General features: G+C 43.6%; 1 protein-coding gene across 2 annotated transcripts; it reads right to left on the minus strand.

Moving 5' to 3' along the window:
- Positions 1 to 226: 226 nt before the first annotated feature.
- On the minus strand, positions 227 to 15,299 carry LOC127556623 (zinc finger protein ZFP2-like). 2 transcript variants are annotated; one of them, XM_051989883.1, is made up of 5 exons: positions 10,882 to 15,299; positions 8,852 to 8,940; positions 6,328 to 6,454; positions 5,418 to 5,513; positions 227 to 2,147 (listed from the first exon to the last, which is right to left on the minus strand). In XM_051989883.1, exons 1-5 carry the CDS (start codon positions 11,387 to 11,389, stop codon positions 745 to 747), a joined length of 2,223 nt encoding a protein of 740 aa, XP_051845843.1. In that variant the 5' UTR covers positions 11,390 to 15,299; the 3' UTR covers positions 227 to 744. The 2 variants fall into 2 exon arrangements, with proteins under 2 accessions (XP_051845843.1, XP_051845844.1); XM_051989884.1 differs by having other exon boundaries at positions 8,852 to 9,022; positions 10,882 to 10,968.
- Positions 15,300 to 17,120: the final 1,821 nt, after the last annotated feature.

The following is a 17,120-nucleotide window of genomic DNA, read 5'->3' on the forward strand; positions in this document are numbered from 1 at the left end:
GTGGCTCATGGAGAATTTCTTCTTGTGGTGGGATGATTGAGGAAAGAGCTTTGATGATATTGATTCAATTTTTTTCAGAGTTATAAATGATAATGATGTGGTTTCGGGAAAGGGGGTTAGTGCACAAAAAAGGATTCCAAGGGGAACCAAGATCAACCAACATACGAAACAATAATATGCTGTAAAAAAAATAAATAAATAAAAGAGGCAGCCTGTAACTACCATCTTGAGTACACACCTCTCTGTGTACGGAAAGTGTTTTATTTGCTGGTGTTTCCAAAATTCAAGCCAACAAAACTTGAAATATTTTTTATTTAATGTACAAATGGATGATACAAGAAAACTCACAACTCTCTATACCCTTTGGTCAGCCAATTCTACTACTAGACTTATATCCCCCAAAAGTCAATGACAGATGGAAAAGTCCACTATACATTAAAATATTCACAGCAGCACTTCTCTTGGGTAGCTAAGAACTGAGAATACTAATCATTGGAGAATGAGAGAAAAAGTATAGTCTATCAATGTTCTAGAGTATTATTGGGCAATAAGAAATGACAGACATAAGGCATTCACAGAAAAAATTAATTGCATTTCTATGGCTTTACCTATGGTATGAATTTTCCAATATCCTAGAAGGCTTGTGCTCCAGCTAAAGGCCTTCCTTCCCACATCAATTAGATTCATTCCAATACAACTTCCATCATTGCTAGTAAGGTGTGAACTGCAGAGGAAGGCCTTCCTTCATCCATTACATTTATAGGGCTTCTCACCAGTATGAATTCTCTGATGTGCAGCAAAGTGAAAATTCTGTCTAAAAGCCTTTCCACGTTGATTATATTTAGAAGTTTTCTCTCCAGTATGAACCTTCTGGTGCAAAATAAGAGATGATTTTAGGATAAAGGCCTTCCCACATTCACTGCATTCATAAGGCTTCTCTCCAGTGTGGATTCGCTGATGTACTCTAAGATTCGAGCTTCGGCTGAAGGCTTTCCCACATTCATTACATTTGTAGGGCCTCTCACCAGCATGGATACTCTGATGGGTAAGAAGGGAAGTACTCTGGCTGAAGGACTTCTCACATTCATTACATTTATAAGGTTTCCCTCTAGTATGAATGTTCTGATGTCGAAGAAGGTCTCTGCTCTGGCTGAAGGCCTTCTCGCATTCGTTACATTTATAGGGTTTCTCTCCAGTGTGAATGTTCTGATGTCGAAGAAGGTCTCTGCTCTGGCTAAAAGCCTTTCCACATTCATTACATTTATACGGCTTCTCGCCAGTATGAATTCTCTGATGGACAGCAAGGTTGGAGTGGTTTCTAAAAGCCTTTCCACACTGATTGCATTCATAAGGTTTTTCTCCAGAATGAATTCTCTGATGTGCAATAAGGGATGAGCTATAACTAAAGGCCTTCCCACATTCATTACATCTATAGGGCTTTTCTCCAGTATGAATCCTCTGATGTCTATGAAGGTCTCTACTCTGGCTAAAAGCCTTCCCACATTCATTACATTTATAAGCCTTTTCTACACTGTGAATTTTCTGATGTTGACTAAGATCTGTATTCCGAAAAAAAGTCTTTCCACAGTGATTACATTCATAAGATTTCTTTCCCGGAGGAACTTTCTGATGTAGACTAAGAGATGAGTTATAGGTTATATTGTGTTCATTGTAATTATAAGGCATTTCTCCAGTATTACTCTTCTGATGACTAATAAAATCTGGACTCAAACTCAAGGATGTCTCACAGTGATCACCTTGAAAACCTTTCACTCCATGATGCTGAATAAGATCTATCTCCTCATCAAAGCACTCCCCATATCTACTATATTTGGAATATCCATTCCCTGAGGTGATTTCCTTACATTCATACGGGTCTGAATATTGCCATGAGCTCCTCCTACTTTCAGTGCATTGAGGATGAATCTTTGACCTCTGATTAGAATTTCTTTCCAATTTATTATGTTCATCACCTTTTCCTTCATTAGTTTTCCTGAGGATCATTTTTAATTGTTTTGAATCACTTTCCCAGTTGCCTTGCTTCTTCCCTAACCTGACATCTGAATCCCAAATCTCTCTTAATTTTAAATCACAGGCAATGCTCAGCTTTTCTGTAGTTTCCTTGATTTTTGGCTTGGTCTCCCCATCTGAAGGAACAAAAAGAGAAAAATACATAGCTTTACTTTTAATGGCAGAAAGAAAAGTAGTTTACAGTTAATGTCACTTCAGTCACTTTCTCCTTACCCTCCTCCCTCCTGGTCTACCTTGAATGCCTAGAGCACATCTAAGCTAGCCAGTCATGGTCCTACTACCGAGTTCTCTCCTCTAACCCTATCCCTTCCCTTGGCCACCTGGAAACCATCAGAACTTCTTGACTGCTAACCTGGCTTCAATAAGACAGGAGTAACTAAACTCTATTCCTAAAAGGTGGAGGGCCATGAAGTCTGATCATCTGCTTTGCCATTGCCTTCTAAAGTCCCCCAGACCTCTGCCCTACAAATTACCCAGAACTGCTTTCTGACCTATTAGTGACGCTACCAAAGTATCCACTACATTGCCCTTTACCTGGGTTTAAGATTTCAGGGCCTTTGTAACTACAATGAAGCTAATAGAGCATGAGTTCCTCGAGAATAGGGACCATCTACGCAGAGAAAGAACATTGGGACATAAATATAAACTGCTTGCATTTTTGTTTTTCTTCCCGGGTTATTTATACCTTCTGAATTCAATTCTCCCTGTGCAACAAGAAAACTGTTCGGTTCTGCACACATATATTGTATCTAGGATATACTGCAACCCATTCAACATGTAAAGGACTGCTTGCCATCTGGGGGAAGGGGTGGAGGGAGAGAGGGGAAAAATCGGAACAGAAGTGAATGCAAGGGATAATGCTGTAAAAAAATTACCCTGGCATGCGTTCTATCAATAAAAAGTTATTAAAAAATTTTTTTAAAAAAAAGAATGAACTTAAGATTACCAAGAGTAGTGCCAAAATCCTTGTTATTTAATTTTAAGAACCATATCTTTATCTGTACTTTATCTGTACTTTAATCTTTCAGAAATGGGGAAGATGTATAGATTAATTGTCAATAAATCTCTTCATTAAAAAGTAAAAAAAAAAAAAAAAAAAAGAGAGAGAGAGAGAATAGGGACCATCTGACTTTTTCTACCTGGATCCTCAGTACAATTCTGGTAATGAATGGTTCTTTATTCATTCAGTGGATCAAGAATCAGAATCTTCAAATTTGAAATGGAACAATCAAGAAAGAACAAAATACTATTAGCTTGAATTTGTAGAAGGATTTTCTTTACAAAGAGGTTCTCATGATTTCACACTACATCTTCCCGACATCTTCCTGACACTAGCAGGACAGATATTCTTTATACTTTACAGCTCAGGATAAAAGCCACACTGTTAATAAGGGAGGTGTTCCAACTCCAATTCTGTAATGGCTGGTCCAGAGCTCTTGCTACAGACAGGAATTAGCTCTCTCTACTTGAGCATGGTCATTTTTTCCCCAAAAGTTTATTAATTATAATTTTTATTTTGTATCAGTCAGTAATGGATGTATTTTATCTTTCTGCTTTTCTGTGTTTTCTGTGGGACAGATTCTATGCTGTATTAATTTTATAATTGGTATCTGCATCTGTCTAAAGCCTCTTTTCATGTCCTTGAGTAGAAGCATTTATCTTTCCTTCTTAATTGGTTCAAAATTATACAAAGAAAAGTTATCTACTATACCTTCAGCTCCTGGACACTGATTTATTATCTTTAAGTCTCACAAGTTAACATGGTACCATACTCAAACGAATGGTATCTATTCTTGCCAGTCCTTGAGAAATTAAGGAAGCCTTGATCCCTTCTAAGGAGACAGCAAGTCTGGTAGTTTGATCCCCAAGCAAAGATTAGAGCATGCAAATGGATTTCAGAAAATAATTGTCAGAGAGGAGTGTGGTTAGTCTTACTTGAATGTCAGTCCACTTTTCTTAATATAGCCAATAGTAATGTTCCACAGCTACCAAGACTCCTAGGGATCAATAGACTGGCTTTATTTTTAAAAATACCCATCATTGTCAATAAATGGATCTTACTCAGAATATCTGCCTTATTCTATCCTTATTCTATTACTTGAGACAATTTCCCTCAAGTAATTGCCAGTGATATACAGCCATCAGCCTGGGAAGCAACCCCTAGAGATTGCAAACTACTTTCATAGGGGCCACATCTCTCCCTCTTCAGTGGTCTCTACTACTGAACTCCCACAAAAGCAACTCTCTTACTATCAAAATTCCTTGCATTGTCATACAGTTCCATATCAGAAATGGATAGGATTTTATTTTATTAAATGGCATTAAAGAATATGCAATGCCTCTGCATGAGGGCCATGAGATCTTTCTGTTGGACTTGAAACCAAAAACTCTGAATTTTGTCTTCTCATATGATGCTAGATCTCATCCTGCTAAGGTAATTTGAACATCCTGGACAATAGAAAACAATTCCCCTATTTCAAGCCCCTCTTCAGGCTTGGGAAATTTCTTTAACCTATTAGGGAGTGAAATACTGCTGACTCAATGACAAGTGAGGGAAAGTGACTCAGAAGAATGACTTCTGGGACAAAAGAGACCCCTGAATATTGGGGGGGAAGCTTTATGTCATACATAGAATCATTCTTTTTTCCAAGGATGCAAAGATCCCACAAGAGAAATGAAGAAAATAACTCATGTTGATGAAAAGGGTTTTATAACAATGTTCTATATAGAAAGTCTCAGCCCATGGAATATTATTGTTCTGTAAGGAATGACCAGTGGGATGAATACAGAGAGGACTGGTGAGACTTACATGAACTGATGCTAAGTGAAATGAGCAGAACCAGGAGATCATTATATACCTCAACAATGATACTGTTTGAGGATGTATTCTGATGGAAGATAAGAGAGCTGATTCTGTTTCAATTGATCAAGGATGGACAGAAGCAGCTACACCCAAAGAAAGAACACTGGGAAATGAATATAAACTGCTTGCATTTTTGTTTTTCTTCCCAAGTTATTTCTACCTTCTGAATCCAATTCTCCCTGTGCAACAAGAGAACTGTTTGGTTCTGCACACATATACTAGAATATACTGTAACCTATTCAACATGTAAAGGACTGCTTGCCATCTGGGGGAGGGGATGGAGGGAGGGAGGGGAAAAATCAGAACAGAAGTGAATGCAAGGGATAATGCTGTAAAAAATTACCCTGGCATGGGTTCTGTCAATAAAAAGTTATTAAAAAAAAAAGAAAGAAAGAAAGAAAGTCTCAGCCCTTTTCAATTGACATGGGGGAATTTGAGGAACGTGGTTTATCCTGTATTTCCAAGTGTACTTGATATCTCCAGAAGAAGACTTCCCAAGCCCAGAACCCATTCATTCACTCACCTAGACCAGAGCTCTTTGTATCTTCTTCCTTCAGGATCCACGGTATTTCTGCTTGGTCCACCCGGGAGATCAGATCGGCTTTGGGAACTGGAAGCCCTGCTCATGGTAAATAAAGGAGGCCTGAGCACACAGAGAACCTCAGAATGCAGTGTTCTTCAGGGAAAGGGGATATTCAGGGAAGGGTATGTCAAGAGCCCTTTAGATATGCTGTTGGGAGCTACAGGAGAGGAGGTGGGGGATGTTCATTAAACCCATTTGGAATCAGAAAACTTGTTCTTTGCCCAGTCCCCTTCTAAAAGAAACGTCCATGATTCTAACATCTTCAATGAAATTTAATATAATTAAAAGAGTAAAGACAGACATTTTTTTCTGCTAGGCCTCTGAGGGCAGGACTAGAAGCAAAAGATTACAAATGTGGGTCCCATGCGGGGAAGGACATCCCAGTGAGGAAGCATCCCAAAAGAAAGGAGTTGCCTCAAGAGTTGGGGAGTTCCCTTCAGAGGAGGTTTTCAAGCAAAAATTGTTTGACTATTAATCAGGGAGGAGGCAGAGGAAGTGTAGGAAATCAGAGACTTGATGATCTCTCAGATCATTTCTGAGTCTGAGGTTCTTCAGTTCTGATTTCATCTTTGACATCAACTCTCCAGGAACATTAAGAGACAGTCTCAAAAAAAACAAATCAAATTCCCAGATTCCTATTAGGTAATTCAAAGACTTTTACATAAGAACAGGGAATATCAGGGACCCCAACTCTTGGAGAGAAAGGACTGAAGATCCTCTGGTTTCTACTGATAGATAAATGCTTCATATTCTATGCAGAACAGGGGAGGAGAGAACAAAGGTGTTTCCTACAATGGTAGATTCCAAATGGTTGGGGCCTAAGTGGAGTCAGAGGGTAAACTGTTCTCACCTAAGGAGAGTAGGCTCTGAAAGATCTCCAGCATGACTTCCTTGTACAGTTCCTTCTGAGAAGAATCAAGAAGGCACCACTCCTCCTGGCTGAAGTCCACAGCCACATCCTTGAAGGTCACGGATTTCTAAAATAACAAAGGCCATGGGAATTAAATCTGAAAAGACTTTAGAGATCACCTAGTTCAGCATCTTCAATATACAGAGGAGAAAAATCATGTTTAAAGAAGACAACAGACCAGTTCAAAGGTCGCCATGCTCATAAATCAATATTTGAAACCATAATTTAAGAACTAAATGGAATATTGGGAAGAACACTTTGAGTTGGCATTTGAAAGGCGGTTGAGAAGTGCCTTATTGTGAAGATATGGAGATAGAAGACATCTGTTATATGTCATTATTAAGGTTTTGTGAGGATCTGCAGAGGAGATAAGGGAAGACAAGGCGATATGAACCTCCTTTCTCATCAAAACTATGCTAAGTGATATTTTTATAAAGAAACTTTATAAAGAAAATTCTATGAATAGTTTGTGAGAATCTAGAAAGAAAAATGTATCCTGCGAAAAAGAATTCCTTGTGGTTAATGAAGGAGACAACAAAAAAGTACAACATGCTTTGCTCCCCAAGAAAGATTCTGGCTCTTATCGATAGAAATATGAAGAGAATTATATTAAAAAAATAAAATTTTATTAGTACCTTTCATTTAATATTGCCTTGATTTCTCTCGGTGTCACTACCCATCCCATGCTAGAAAATCATCCTTTTAATAAAGTTTGTTATTTTTTTTTAAAGAGAAACAGTTTAATCGTTTAGGAGTGGTTATTCTTTCCATTTACATTATTGTAGTGATCGATCTTTATTCTGGCGGAACCAGAGCTTTTCCTGCTAGGCAAGGACGTCAGCTTCAAAAAGTAAAGCCCGTATGTGCCCCAATATTTCCACCGCAAATTTAGTAGTAGCAAATAACAGAAACAAGGCAGCTGCTTGTTAATTAGGGAATAGAACATGAATGTAATTTAATAAAGATCTCCTTACTTTACATTGCATCCGTTATACAAGTCCTTCCATGCTTCTCTATATTTATCATATTCCCTGTTTCCTACAGCACAGTGATATTCCATTACACGCCAAGATATTGGCACCTCTCCCCCCAATCACGATGTTTTCCCTGGGGGACAAATAGGAGATCTATCCCCTATGTGCTTACATGTGAGTACATGCAGTCCTTTTGATAGTATATAAACTCCTTGGTATCCTATATAGTTTTACTATTATATTTGTATCCCCAATGATTGGTGCACAGTACATGCTGATTGAGTCCTTATTGATTAATTGTAATCAAATTTAAGAGTGATAAAAATAGAATGGAACAGTTGGGTTCAAAAAAAAGTAAGAGAAAAGCCTAATTAGACAGCAGCTCAACTGATACAGATCTGAGGGTCTGAGTGGATTCCTAGCTCAATCCAAGTCAACTATGTGGTACGGTGCCCAAAACCCAATGCCATCCTAGGTCTCACTATGAGAGGCCCAGTGTCAAAGACACAAGAGACCCTCTGTTTGTCTCCATGGTCTGAAGTCTTGTTCAGGGTTCTATCTTTAAGGAAAGCCAGCGGGTGAGCAGGATGGTAAAGGGCCATGAGATTGGGGTCTTTGAGAATTGCTGGACGTCTGGAGCTTTTATCCGAAGAAAAGATTTTTGTGGGACATGAATAGTGGCTGAATCTGAGTATCTCAAGCACAGAAAGGATAGTTTGGACCTGTTCTCTCTGGCAGAGACAGAATCGGGAGGATAGGGAGGAGATGTAAAGACGCAAATTTAGACTCAGTTGAAGGAAAAGATTCCTACTTAACAGAGTAGTCGAAAGGTAGAATGAGCTACTTCAGGAAGGATGGGGCTCCCCTCAGTGGATATTTTGGGTGTGTGGGCTGTGTGGCAGACGGCATTCTCATTCAGTCATGGATTACAGATAACTGCTAAGGTCTCCATCACCACTGAGATGCTGTGATTCTGAAACAATCAAACCTGATAGGAGCTGAATAAGTGTCTGTGTATAGGAAATGATCAAAGCAGAGGGAAGGGACCCATGGGGACTGAACTATTCACAGCAGCTCTTAGTTGGGAGAAGAGGAAAACGACTCATAATATTGAGCTGTTTGTATAGCTTTTAAGATTTGCAAAGCACTTTATAAATATTGTTTATTTTTTAATTTTTTTACTTATTTCAAATGAGACAAACGCCACATAGTAGGTATTTAAGAAATGCTTCCCTTCCCTTTATCTTCATAATAACGTAGCAAGACAGGTGCTAGCATTATGCCCATTTGAAAAATGAAGAAATTTAGGCTGAGATTAAGTGACTTAACCAGGATCCAGAAGCTAGTTATTACTGTATTAAATTGATTTGTTTAAAAAAAAAAAAGCGATCCATAAATAATGGCATCATTTTGAATCTCGTTCTGCTATTCTTTTCTTTCTATTTCATATTTGCTGATGTTTGTCAAATCTGTAGACTGATTGCACTTACCAGGGACAGCGTTCTCTGAGTTCCAGGGACCATTCCCTCTAGCTCCATACTCCCCTCTTGGGCCAGTCCTCGATCTTCCACAGGCTGAGCTAGGGATAAAAAAGGATCCCTGAAGAGAAAGGCCCTTACCCTTGCTCTCCCGGACCAGAGGCCGGCCATCTCCAAAAGCACCTACAGAGAGGGAGGTCCCAAGAACAATAAGAGCCCCAGATCTTGTTCTGGGGGAGAGGCTTAAGGCAAAAGAGGGTGGGAAAAAAAGGTCAGGGTTGGGAACATGGAAGGTTGGGACAGAAACCATTTTTGACATCCCTTCTTGCTCCTCTATCCCTTCCTCCTCGTTTTTTTTTTTCCTATGGATATCCAAATAGCAGGAAGGTTTTAGTGTCCCAGATGGGATGAAAGAAGCAAGCACATCACTGAATTCAGAATCAGATCTTTCTATCCATATTCTCTCCCTTCCCTATCTCCTTTCATCTCCACCCCCTTCCCCACCCCCCTAGCATATAGAGCATCTAAAGCCAAGTTTGAATTCCTATAAGAAACTTTTGAGGCTCTTATGAGAATCTGGGGGTTCATTGGACTGTGTACCCCTATTCAGATGATGTTCTTAAATGCATAAAAGAAAATAATGAGAAAGAAAACCAGTCATTTTCAAGTATTGTTATTAAAAGATTATCTTAAATTCACCCCAAGCTAAGAATGCTAAACAGCCGACTTTTTGCTCCAGGAGGGAGGGACGCTAGGGAAGGTTGGTGGTGGGGAGGGCCCTGGCACTGGCAGGTCGGGAAATGGCCAAGGGGAACCTGGGGCTAGATTTCTAAGTGGCCTGAGGGAAGTGGTGGGGAAGCCAAGAGGTTTGAGTATGGGGCAGAGAATCCAGGGTTGGAATAGGATCCGAGGTGAAGGGGATGCTGGGAGAGAAAGGAAGTCTGAGTGCAGGGGAGTGAGGGCTGAAGAGATAACGGAGCTGGGAGGCAGGGGTAGAGAAATGGCTCAGTGGCTAGAGCGCTCTCCACTCCAAACCCAAATCCAGCCTCAGACACGCACTAGCGGGTGACCCTGGGGATTCACTTCATCTTTGCCTCAGTTCACTGGGGAAGGAAATGGCCAACTTCCCCCGATCTCTGCCGGGAAATGGGCACTGGGATCCACGGGGTCAAAGACTCGGCCACTACTGAGCGAGCGGGAGCCAGGCTGCGCGGGACACTGTGGCTGCCCAGGGAGCACCGGCAGGGACGGCTCCGGAGGGGCAGCCCAGGGTCCCGAACCTGCAAAGATCTGCAGGCAGGATCTGGCTCCGGGAGTGGGGAGGGGACATCTGGATCCAAACGGGACCCAGCCGAAGGGGTGGGGGGTGGGCTATAGGGGAATGCCTAGGGAGGGCTCCGAGGCTGGCTGGGGGTGCGGGCGGAGGGCTGAAAGGAAGGCTACTCTGAGTGTAGCTTTAGGCGGCCTCCGGGACTTAGGGGGACTGGGCTGGCAAGAGCCTGGGGCATGGAAGGTAAACCCGGAGAGGGGAAAGGCCTTCTGCTCCCGCTCTAACAGGGGAAGGCGGGGCCGGGGGGCGGGGCGGGGGGCAGGCCCAAGAGGGGAAGGCGGGGTGCCAGGGAGCCCTGAGGCCGGCGGCTCGGGAGGCGGGAAGGGGAGGACTCTGGGGGCGGAGGAAGGGGGGCGGGCAGAGGGCGGGGTAGAGGGGAGGAGGCTGGAGGCGGAGCGCCCAGAGGGATGAAGGGGCAGAGGACGGAATGGAGGGGAGGAGTTTGGAGGCGGGGCGCCTGGAGGGACAGGGGGCAAAGAGAGGGTCGGAGGGAGGAGGCCGGAGGCGGGATCAGAAGGGGTACGTGGGGGGTGGGAGGAATGGGCTGAAGACAGGAATGGGGGATTGGGGGGGAAGCTAGAGGCAGGGCGCGTGGGGAGAAGGTCCAGAAAGAGAAGACAGTATCGCGAGTGGCTGCCTGGGGAAGAGTGGGGACCGGAGCCCGGCTGAAGAGCAGACTCCTGGGTCCCATCGGGGAGCCAGCTTCACTCACCGGGAGGTCCCACGGGAGGAGGAGGCAGCAGGAAAGGGCAGCAGAGGCGGGGCGGAGCCTGAGGCCGAAGCAAAGGCCGAGGTCCACGCTCGGTCCGCCGGGGCCGCTCCGCCAGCCCTTGGTTCACTGAAGGCTGCGAGCCTGCGATCTCAGGCCCGAAGGCTTCCTGGAGGAGGAGTCCAGGGCTGAGCTTGCCGAGGCGGGGCCGCGTGGGAAGGGGAAGAGAGGAAGAAGGGGGGCCTCCGTGGGCTGGCACTCTCTGGGCTCCGGGCTCTGGGCCCTCCCAGGCCCAGCCGCCCCGCCCCTGAGGCCTCGGGATTGGGCCTGAAATGGAGCGTACCTCCCTCTGACCCTCAGGAACTCCATCTTGGTTGGAGCTGGCCTGCCATCCTAGACTGGCAAAGCAGAAAGTGCCCCTGTGCACGCGGGGCTGCGAAAAGCTGGCTGGGCCCTTGGCCCTGCACTTCGCCCCTGCGCCGCGCGCGGTGCACCCTCCATCCTGGGTCATGCACCCTCCACCCTGGTCCCGCGCCCCGGGTCCTTGGCCGTGCCCCCGTTCTCTGCACCCTGTTCAGTGCACCCTGCGCCGTGGGCCCCGCGCCCCGGGTCCTTGGCCGTGCCCCCGTTCTCTGCACGCTGCTCCGTGCACCCTCCACCCTGGTCCCGCGCCCCGGGTCCTTGGCCGTGCCCCCGTTCTCTGCACGCTGCTCCGTGCACCCTTCACCGTGGGCCCCGCGCCCCGGGTCCTTGGCCGTGCCTCCGTTCTCTGCACCCTGTTCAGTGCATCCTGCGCTTCGGGTCCCCTGCCCCGGGTCCTTGGCCATGGCCGCGTTCTCTGCATCCCACGCCCTGGAGCATGCACCCTGGTTTGTCCAAGTTTGTGACCTGATGCTCCTCGGTGGCCCTAGACACCGCCTCCTGAGAGAAGCCTTGAACGTTCCTTTGGGATCGTTAGAACAGACTTGTCTTTAGGGAAATGATTTTACTCTCAAACTTTTCTGTACCTGGTAGGAAAAGGCTTTGTTACAGCCAGGTGCCGCGTAAAGGAAGCCGAGCAGAATCCAAAGAGCACTCCCGTCCAGGCAACGAGCACTATTAAGCATGAACATTTATTAAGCACTTACTGTGTGCCAGGCACTGGGCCAAGTGCTGGGCCTATAAAGAAAGGGCAGAACAGTTCCTGCCCTCGAGGAGCTCTTGGTCTGAAGGGAAAACAGCAGGCAAACAACCTTGTATAAACAGGATGTGTGCAAGAGCAAGTGGAAATGATCAACAGGAACAAGCACTGAAGGGCACTGAGGAAGCTTTCCCGGAAGATGGGGCATGGGAGGGGATGCCAAGCTGCGGGAGGAGGGAGTTCTAGCGTGGGGACAGCCTGGAATGTCACTGATGGCAGTGGAGGAGAAAGGTGGGAAAAGATAGGAGAGAAGAAAAGGAGGATTTAGGGGGCTTTAAAAGCCGAGTGAGATTTTTATATTTAATCCTGGATGTTGTGGGGAACCACGAGTTTATTCAATACAGAAGTGACACTCATAGCTGAGCTTTAAGTTCACTTTGGCAGCAGGAAGGAAAGGGGACTGGAGTGGGGAGAGACTTGAGGCAGCAAAACCAACCAGCGGGTAGGGGATCGTCCAAGCAGAAGGGGAGAGAGTTTGCATTGGGGACTGGCCGGCTCAGGAGAGAGAAGGGGATAGGGATGCTGGGAAGGTCGAAACAAGAGTGACATAGACAGGTCTTGGCCAGTGGTGGGAAGGAAAGACTAAGAGCGAGGTCTCTGGCCTGGATGACTGGAAGGAGGTTGGTACCCTGGACAGTGACAGGGAAGGTGGGAAAGGGAAGGGTGTATTTGAGAGCATTCCTGGAGCCATTGGGGAAAAGCGAGGACCACAGTGTGGAATGAAGATGGCAGAAAGCAGCAGGAAGCTGGGCTGGCTGGGCTAGGGAAGAACCCTCCCAGTCGGGAGAGGAGGGCTCCTGCATGGGAGCTGGAGAGCTGGAGGTGAGGCAGGGAGGGGGTAGAAAAGTGGTCATCAAAACTACTTGTTGCTATTAGCAAGCTAGTCTATTAGAGTGGGGGTGTATCCCCCTCCCATCCCCCTCCCACTAACACACACACACACACATACACACACTTATCATGCCTTTATTTTTTTCTGGGCAACGTTATTCATGACAATATTTGAAACTGGCAAATTGGCTGCTCCCACACATTACTGAAATTACTGGACTCAGGCATGAGGTAGCCACCCATTTGGGACCCTTGCTTATGTCCCACCAGTCACCATCACCTGGGCTCTCTTGCTCATCTCACCCTAACAACAACATGGCCAGGCTGCCGAGTGACACAGGAATAAGAGATCTGGGCTTAGAGGCAGGAAGACCCGAGTTCAAATCCAGTCTCAGACACTTAGTAGTTGTATCACCTGGACAAGTCCTTTATCCTCTGCTGGCCTTAGTTTCCTTTTTTTTTTTTTTTTAATAACTTTTTATTGACAGAACCCGTGCCAGGGTATTTTTTTTAAAAAACATTATCCCTTGCACTCACTTCTGTTCTGATTTTTCCCCTCTCTCCCTCTACCCCCTCCCCCAGATTGGCCTTAGTTTCCCTAATTATAACATGGAAATAATAATTGCCTACCTCCAGACTGGTTGTGAAGATCAAATGAGAAGATTTATAAAGCACTTAGTATAGGTCTTAGAACACAGTAAGTGCTTAATAAAGGTGAGCTTTCTTCTTTCCAATTCACTAAGCTATCTAGTTGTCATTTGGAGAAAATATCCATGAAAAGATTTGACTGGATTGGAAGTGGTGGGAGAGTGAATGATATTCAATGTGACTGGAAAAAGGCAGGTTGAGTCAGATTGGAAATGCTCTTAAAAGCCAAACAGAAGATTTAATTTCTTATTCCAGAGGTAATAAGACACTATGGGAATTTCCTGAGTAGGGAATTGATATGGCTGGATTATGTTGTAATTGTTAGTGTGCCAGCAGTTTGTAGGCTCGATTGGAGTGGTGACAGATTTGAGACAGGAAGGTCAATTACGTAGGAGTCCTAAGATGTTAGGTGAGACAGTAGGTCTGAGATGGCAGCTGGTTGAGCAAAGAAGGAGTGAGATGCAGATGGTGTGGAGATCTCCACTGAAGATCTACGATTGGACATAGAGAGTGAGGGAGGAATTAAGGAGAGAGAGGAGATTGCAGATTCAGGAGATGGAAGAATGGTGTTACCTTTGGCAGAAATTCAAAAGGGAATTCAGAAGTGTAGTTTTAGAGAAAAGATAATGATTTTCACTTTGGACACTTTGGTTTTGAGATATCTCGAGGACGTTCAGCTGGGAATATCCAATAGGCAGCTGGTCATGTAGAAGTAAAACTCAGAGGAGAGACTAGGACTGGAGATACAGATCTGAGAGTCAACAGCTTAAGGATAACTGAGGAAGTCACCAAGAGAGAAAGTATAGGAGGAGAGGAGGACCTAAAAATGAGCCCTGCAGGAAAGTGGGTATGAATAATGAACCAGCAAAGGAGAATGATAAGGTACAGTCACACGGATAGAAGAACCAACGGTGAGGGGTCTCATGACAATCCAGAGCAGAGAGAGTGCGATCAATAATATCAATACAGTGACAGGAAGGATTGGATTGGGGGGAGGAGGGAACACCAGGAGATTAAGTAATTAAGAAATCTTTGAGACTTGAGTCCAGGTACCTCAAATCTCAGGGTCCCTCAGAGACTGATCAGGAACCTCATTTTCTCCAGGTCCAAGCTGGGAGCTATCAGCTGATTGTGAATGTCATAAAGGAAGACTAGATTCCCAATAATAAGATCACTATTATGATCAGTTGGTGCAGCTGGCATGGCATGGTACCATCACTATCTTAAATAATTTGACTGATGAATCAACCTTTGTCCATGTATAGAAGACAAAGTAAAAGAGAGAGTTACGTGGCAACTTTTTCCTCAGAACACCAAAGGTTTTCTCTGATAGACTATAATGTGACTACAAACTCAAAGATGTTTTTTTCCAGGCTGGGATATGTCGGCTAGAGAAAGAAAGTCATCTTAATTTGGTCCAACACAAGGTGAACATTTTAAAATTCATTATTCCTGATATTGTCAAATACAGAACTAATTGTAAATTGTCATTTTTTCTAACCTAGTGAATATTTTGACATACATGGCTGAGAAATAAAGTGGCCATACCCAAAACTGTGCTATCAGAAGAATGGATTCTGTCCATTTTCATTACCTGTTGGGGAAGAGATTTGGTGTCCACTCTTCAAGTTATCATGGATCATCCTGGGGATCATGAAGACTCTAGCTTTTCTATATGGAGTGGTGTAAATGTTGTGGGGTCTCTATGAAGCGTCTTTATCCTTAGGAACTGATGTTGAGTCAGAACATTGGAAAGAGGTTAATAAAGAAATAGTTGAAAATGCTTACACAATCAAGCTCAAGGACTATATACTTCCTGGGCCATTGACTTGTCTGTGGTAGATCTGAAATATAATGAAAAATCAGGATAGGGCATCGAGTTTCTACCATGTTATTAAGGGAGTTTATGGAATGAAGGGTGATATCTTCCACAGTGTTCCCTGTGTCTTGAGGCAGAATAGCACTTCAGATGTTGTGAAGTTAAATTTGACTTTTGAGGAGGAAGACAGTGTGAATACACTTTGGGTAATCTAGAAGGAGCTGCGATTTTAAAAGTCTTAATATACTGCCACAGGACTGTCTAAAAAGCATGACAGTAACTGAGAGATTGTGTTCATATGCAACTTTTCAAGTAGGTCAACTCTTTCACCTGATTAGTAATTCAACACCAATATAAAGCAGAAAAGTAAAACCCACGAACACAATCGAGTTTCCTCCTAAAATTAGAAATGGGGAATAGTGAGGTGGCTCCTTCTGTTTGTTAAACCCTGTTGTTGGCAAAGTGATGCTGGATATGACTTGTATTATATAATCACTAAGTGGCTGCAAAGGGACAACAGTACTATATATGTGGAGGGGGAGGATGTGTATATATGTAAGTGTCGATACATGTGTGTATGTGTGCATGTATGTAGATGTGTATTTTTATGTATGTGGTATGTGTATATGTCTCATGTGTTTGTTTATTTATTTGTGAGTACTGCCTACTTAGTAGGGACTACAGGTGTCCTAACGTCTAGAATCAATTGATGAACATTTATTAATCATCTAATATGTGTCAAGCACTGTGCTAGACACTGGACAGCTTCTGGTTCCTTGACATAAAACATATGGTAATAACTCGTTGCCGGTAGATTACATTTCTGGCCCCCTCCATTAGGGGTCCACAACATGGCTCCATACACAGACTTCCCAGAGGACTCTATTTTACAAGATATATATGTGTATATGTATATATATATAATATTTGTTTTATATATATACATAAATGTACATGTACGTAGTACATGTGTTGGTTGTATTGTACAAGTAGTTCTTTTTATATAATATGGAAATTTACAACTATGTCATATATTTGTTGTATGATTGTAGATATGTATATATATACATATATATACATATGTAGCCATAAATTATCATATTATGTAAAAAGTCTACATGTATAATAAGTAAACATTTCTTCAAATGTGAACCCAAAAACTGAGTAAACCACCAAAAAAAACTTATGGGGGGAGGGAGGGAGAGAAGAAGGGGAAAAGGGAGGGAAGGAGGAGAAAGAGAATCTTTGATAACTTTGGAGAGGCTGTTCAATGACGAGAACAGAAGCCAGCCTGCCAAGGCAGAGGCTGAGAGTAGGGAAGTCAAGGGAATAAATGTAGCTCTAAGAGTGGAACCAGAAACAAGGGAGGAACATAGGGCAATAGCTTGAGGAGATGGTAGGGTCCAAAGAAGTCCTTTTAAGAATTAGGCAATGTGGGCATGTTTTGAAGGGGAGGGGAGGAGAGAAAAGCTTAATAGATAATAATCAGTTGAATACTAAAAAGAAGAGGGTCCGCTTATGGAAGGCAACCATCATGGAGAATCAAAATTGGGAAAGACAATCCTGAGGTGTGAGAACAGCTTGGATCTGTGTTTAATTGAACTGATGTCACAAAGACTCAGATGCAATAAATTATAGCGCAGGAAGGGATTTCGTGGCCACCTAGTCCAAACTCATAAGTGAAAGGCAGTGACTAAGATCAAGATTTGGGTCTTATTATCCCATTAGGTTTTGGAAAATATTCCAAATGAGTGTGATCTATGT

Source organism: Antechinus flavipes, chromosome 3 (assembly GCF_016432865.1).
Source record: "Antechinus flavipes isolate AdamAnt ecotype Samford, QLD, Australia chromosome 3, AdamAnt_v2, whole genome shotgun sequence".
Classification (NCBI taxonomy): domain Eukaryota; kingdom Metazoa; phylum Chordata; class Mammalia; order Dasyuromorphia; family Dasyuridae; genus Antechinus; species Antechinus flavipes.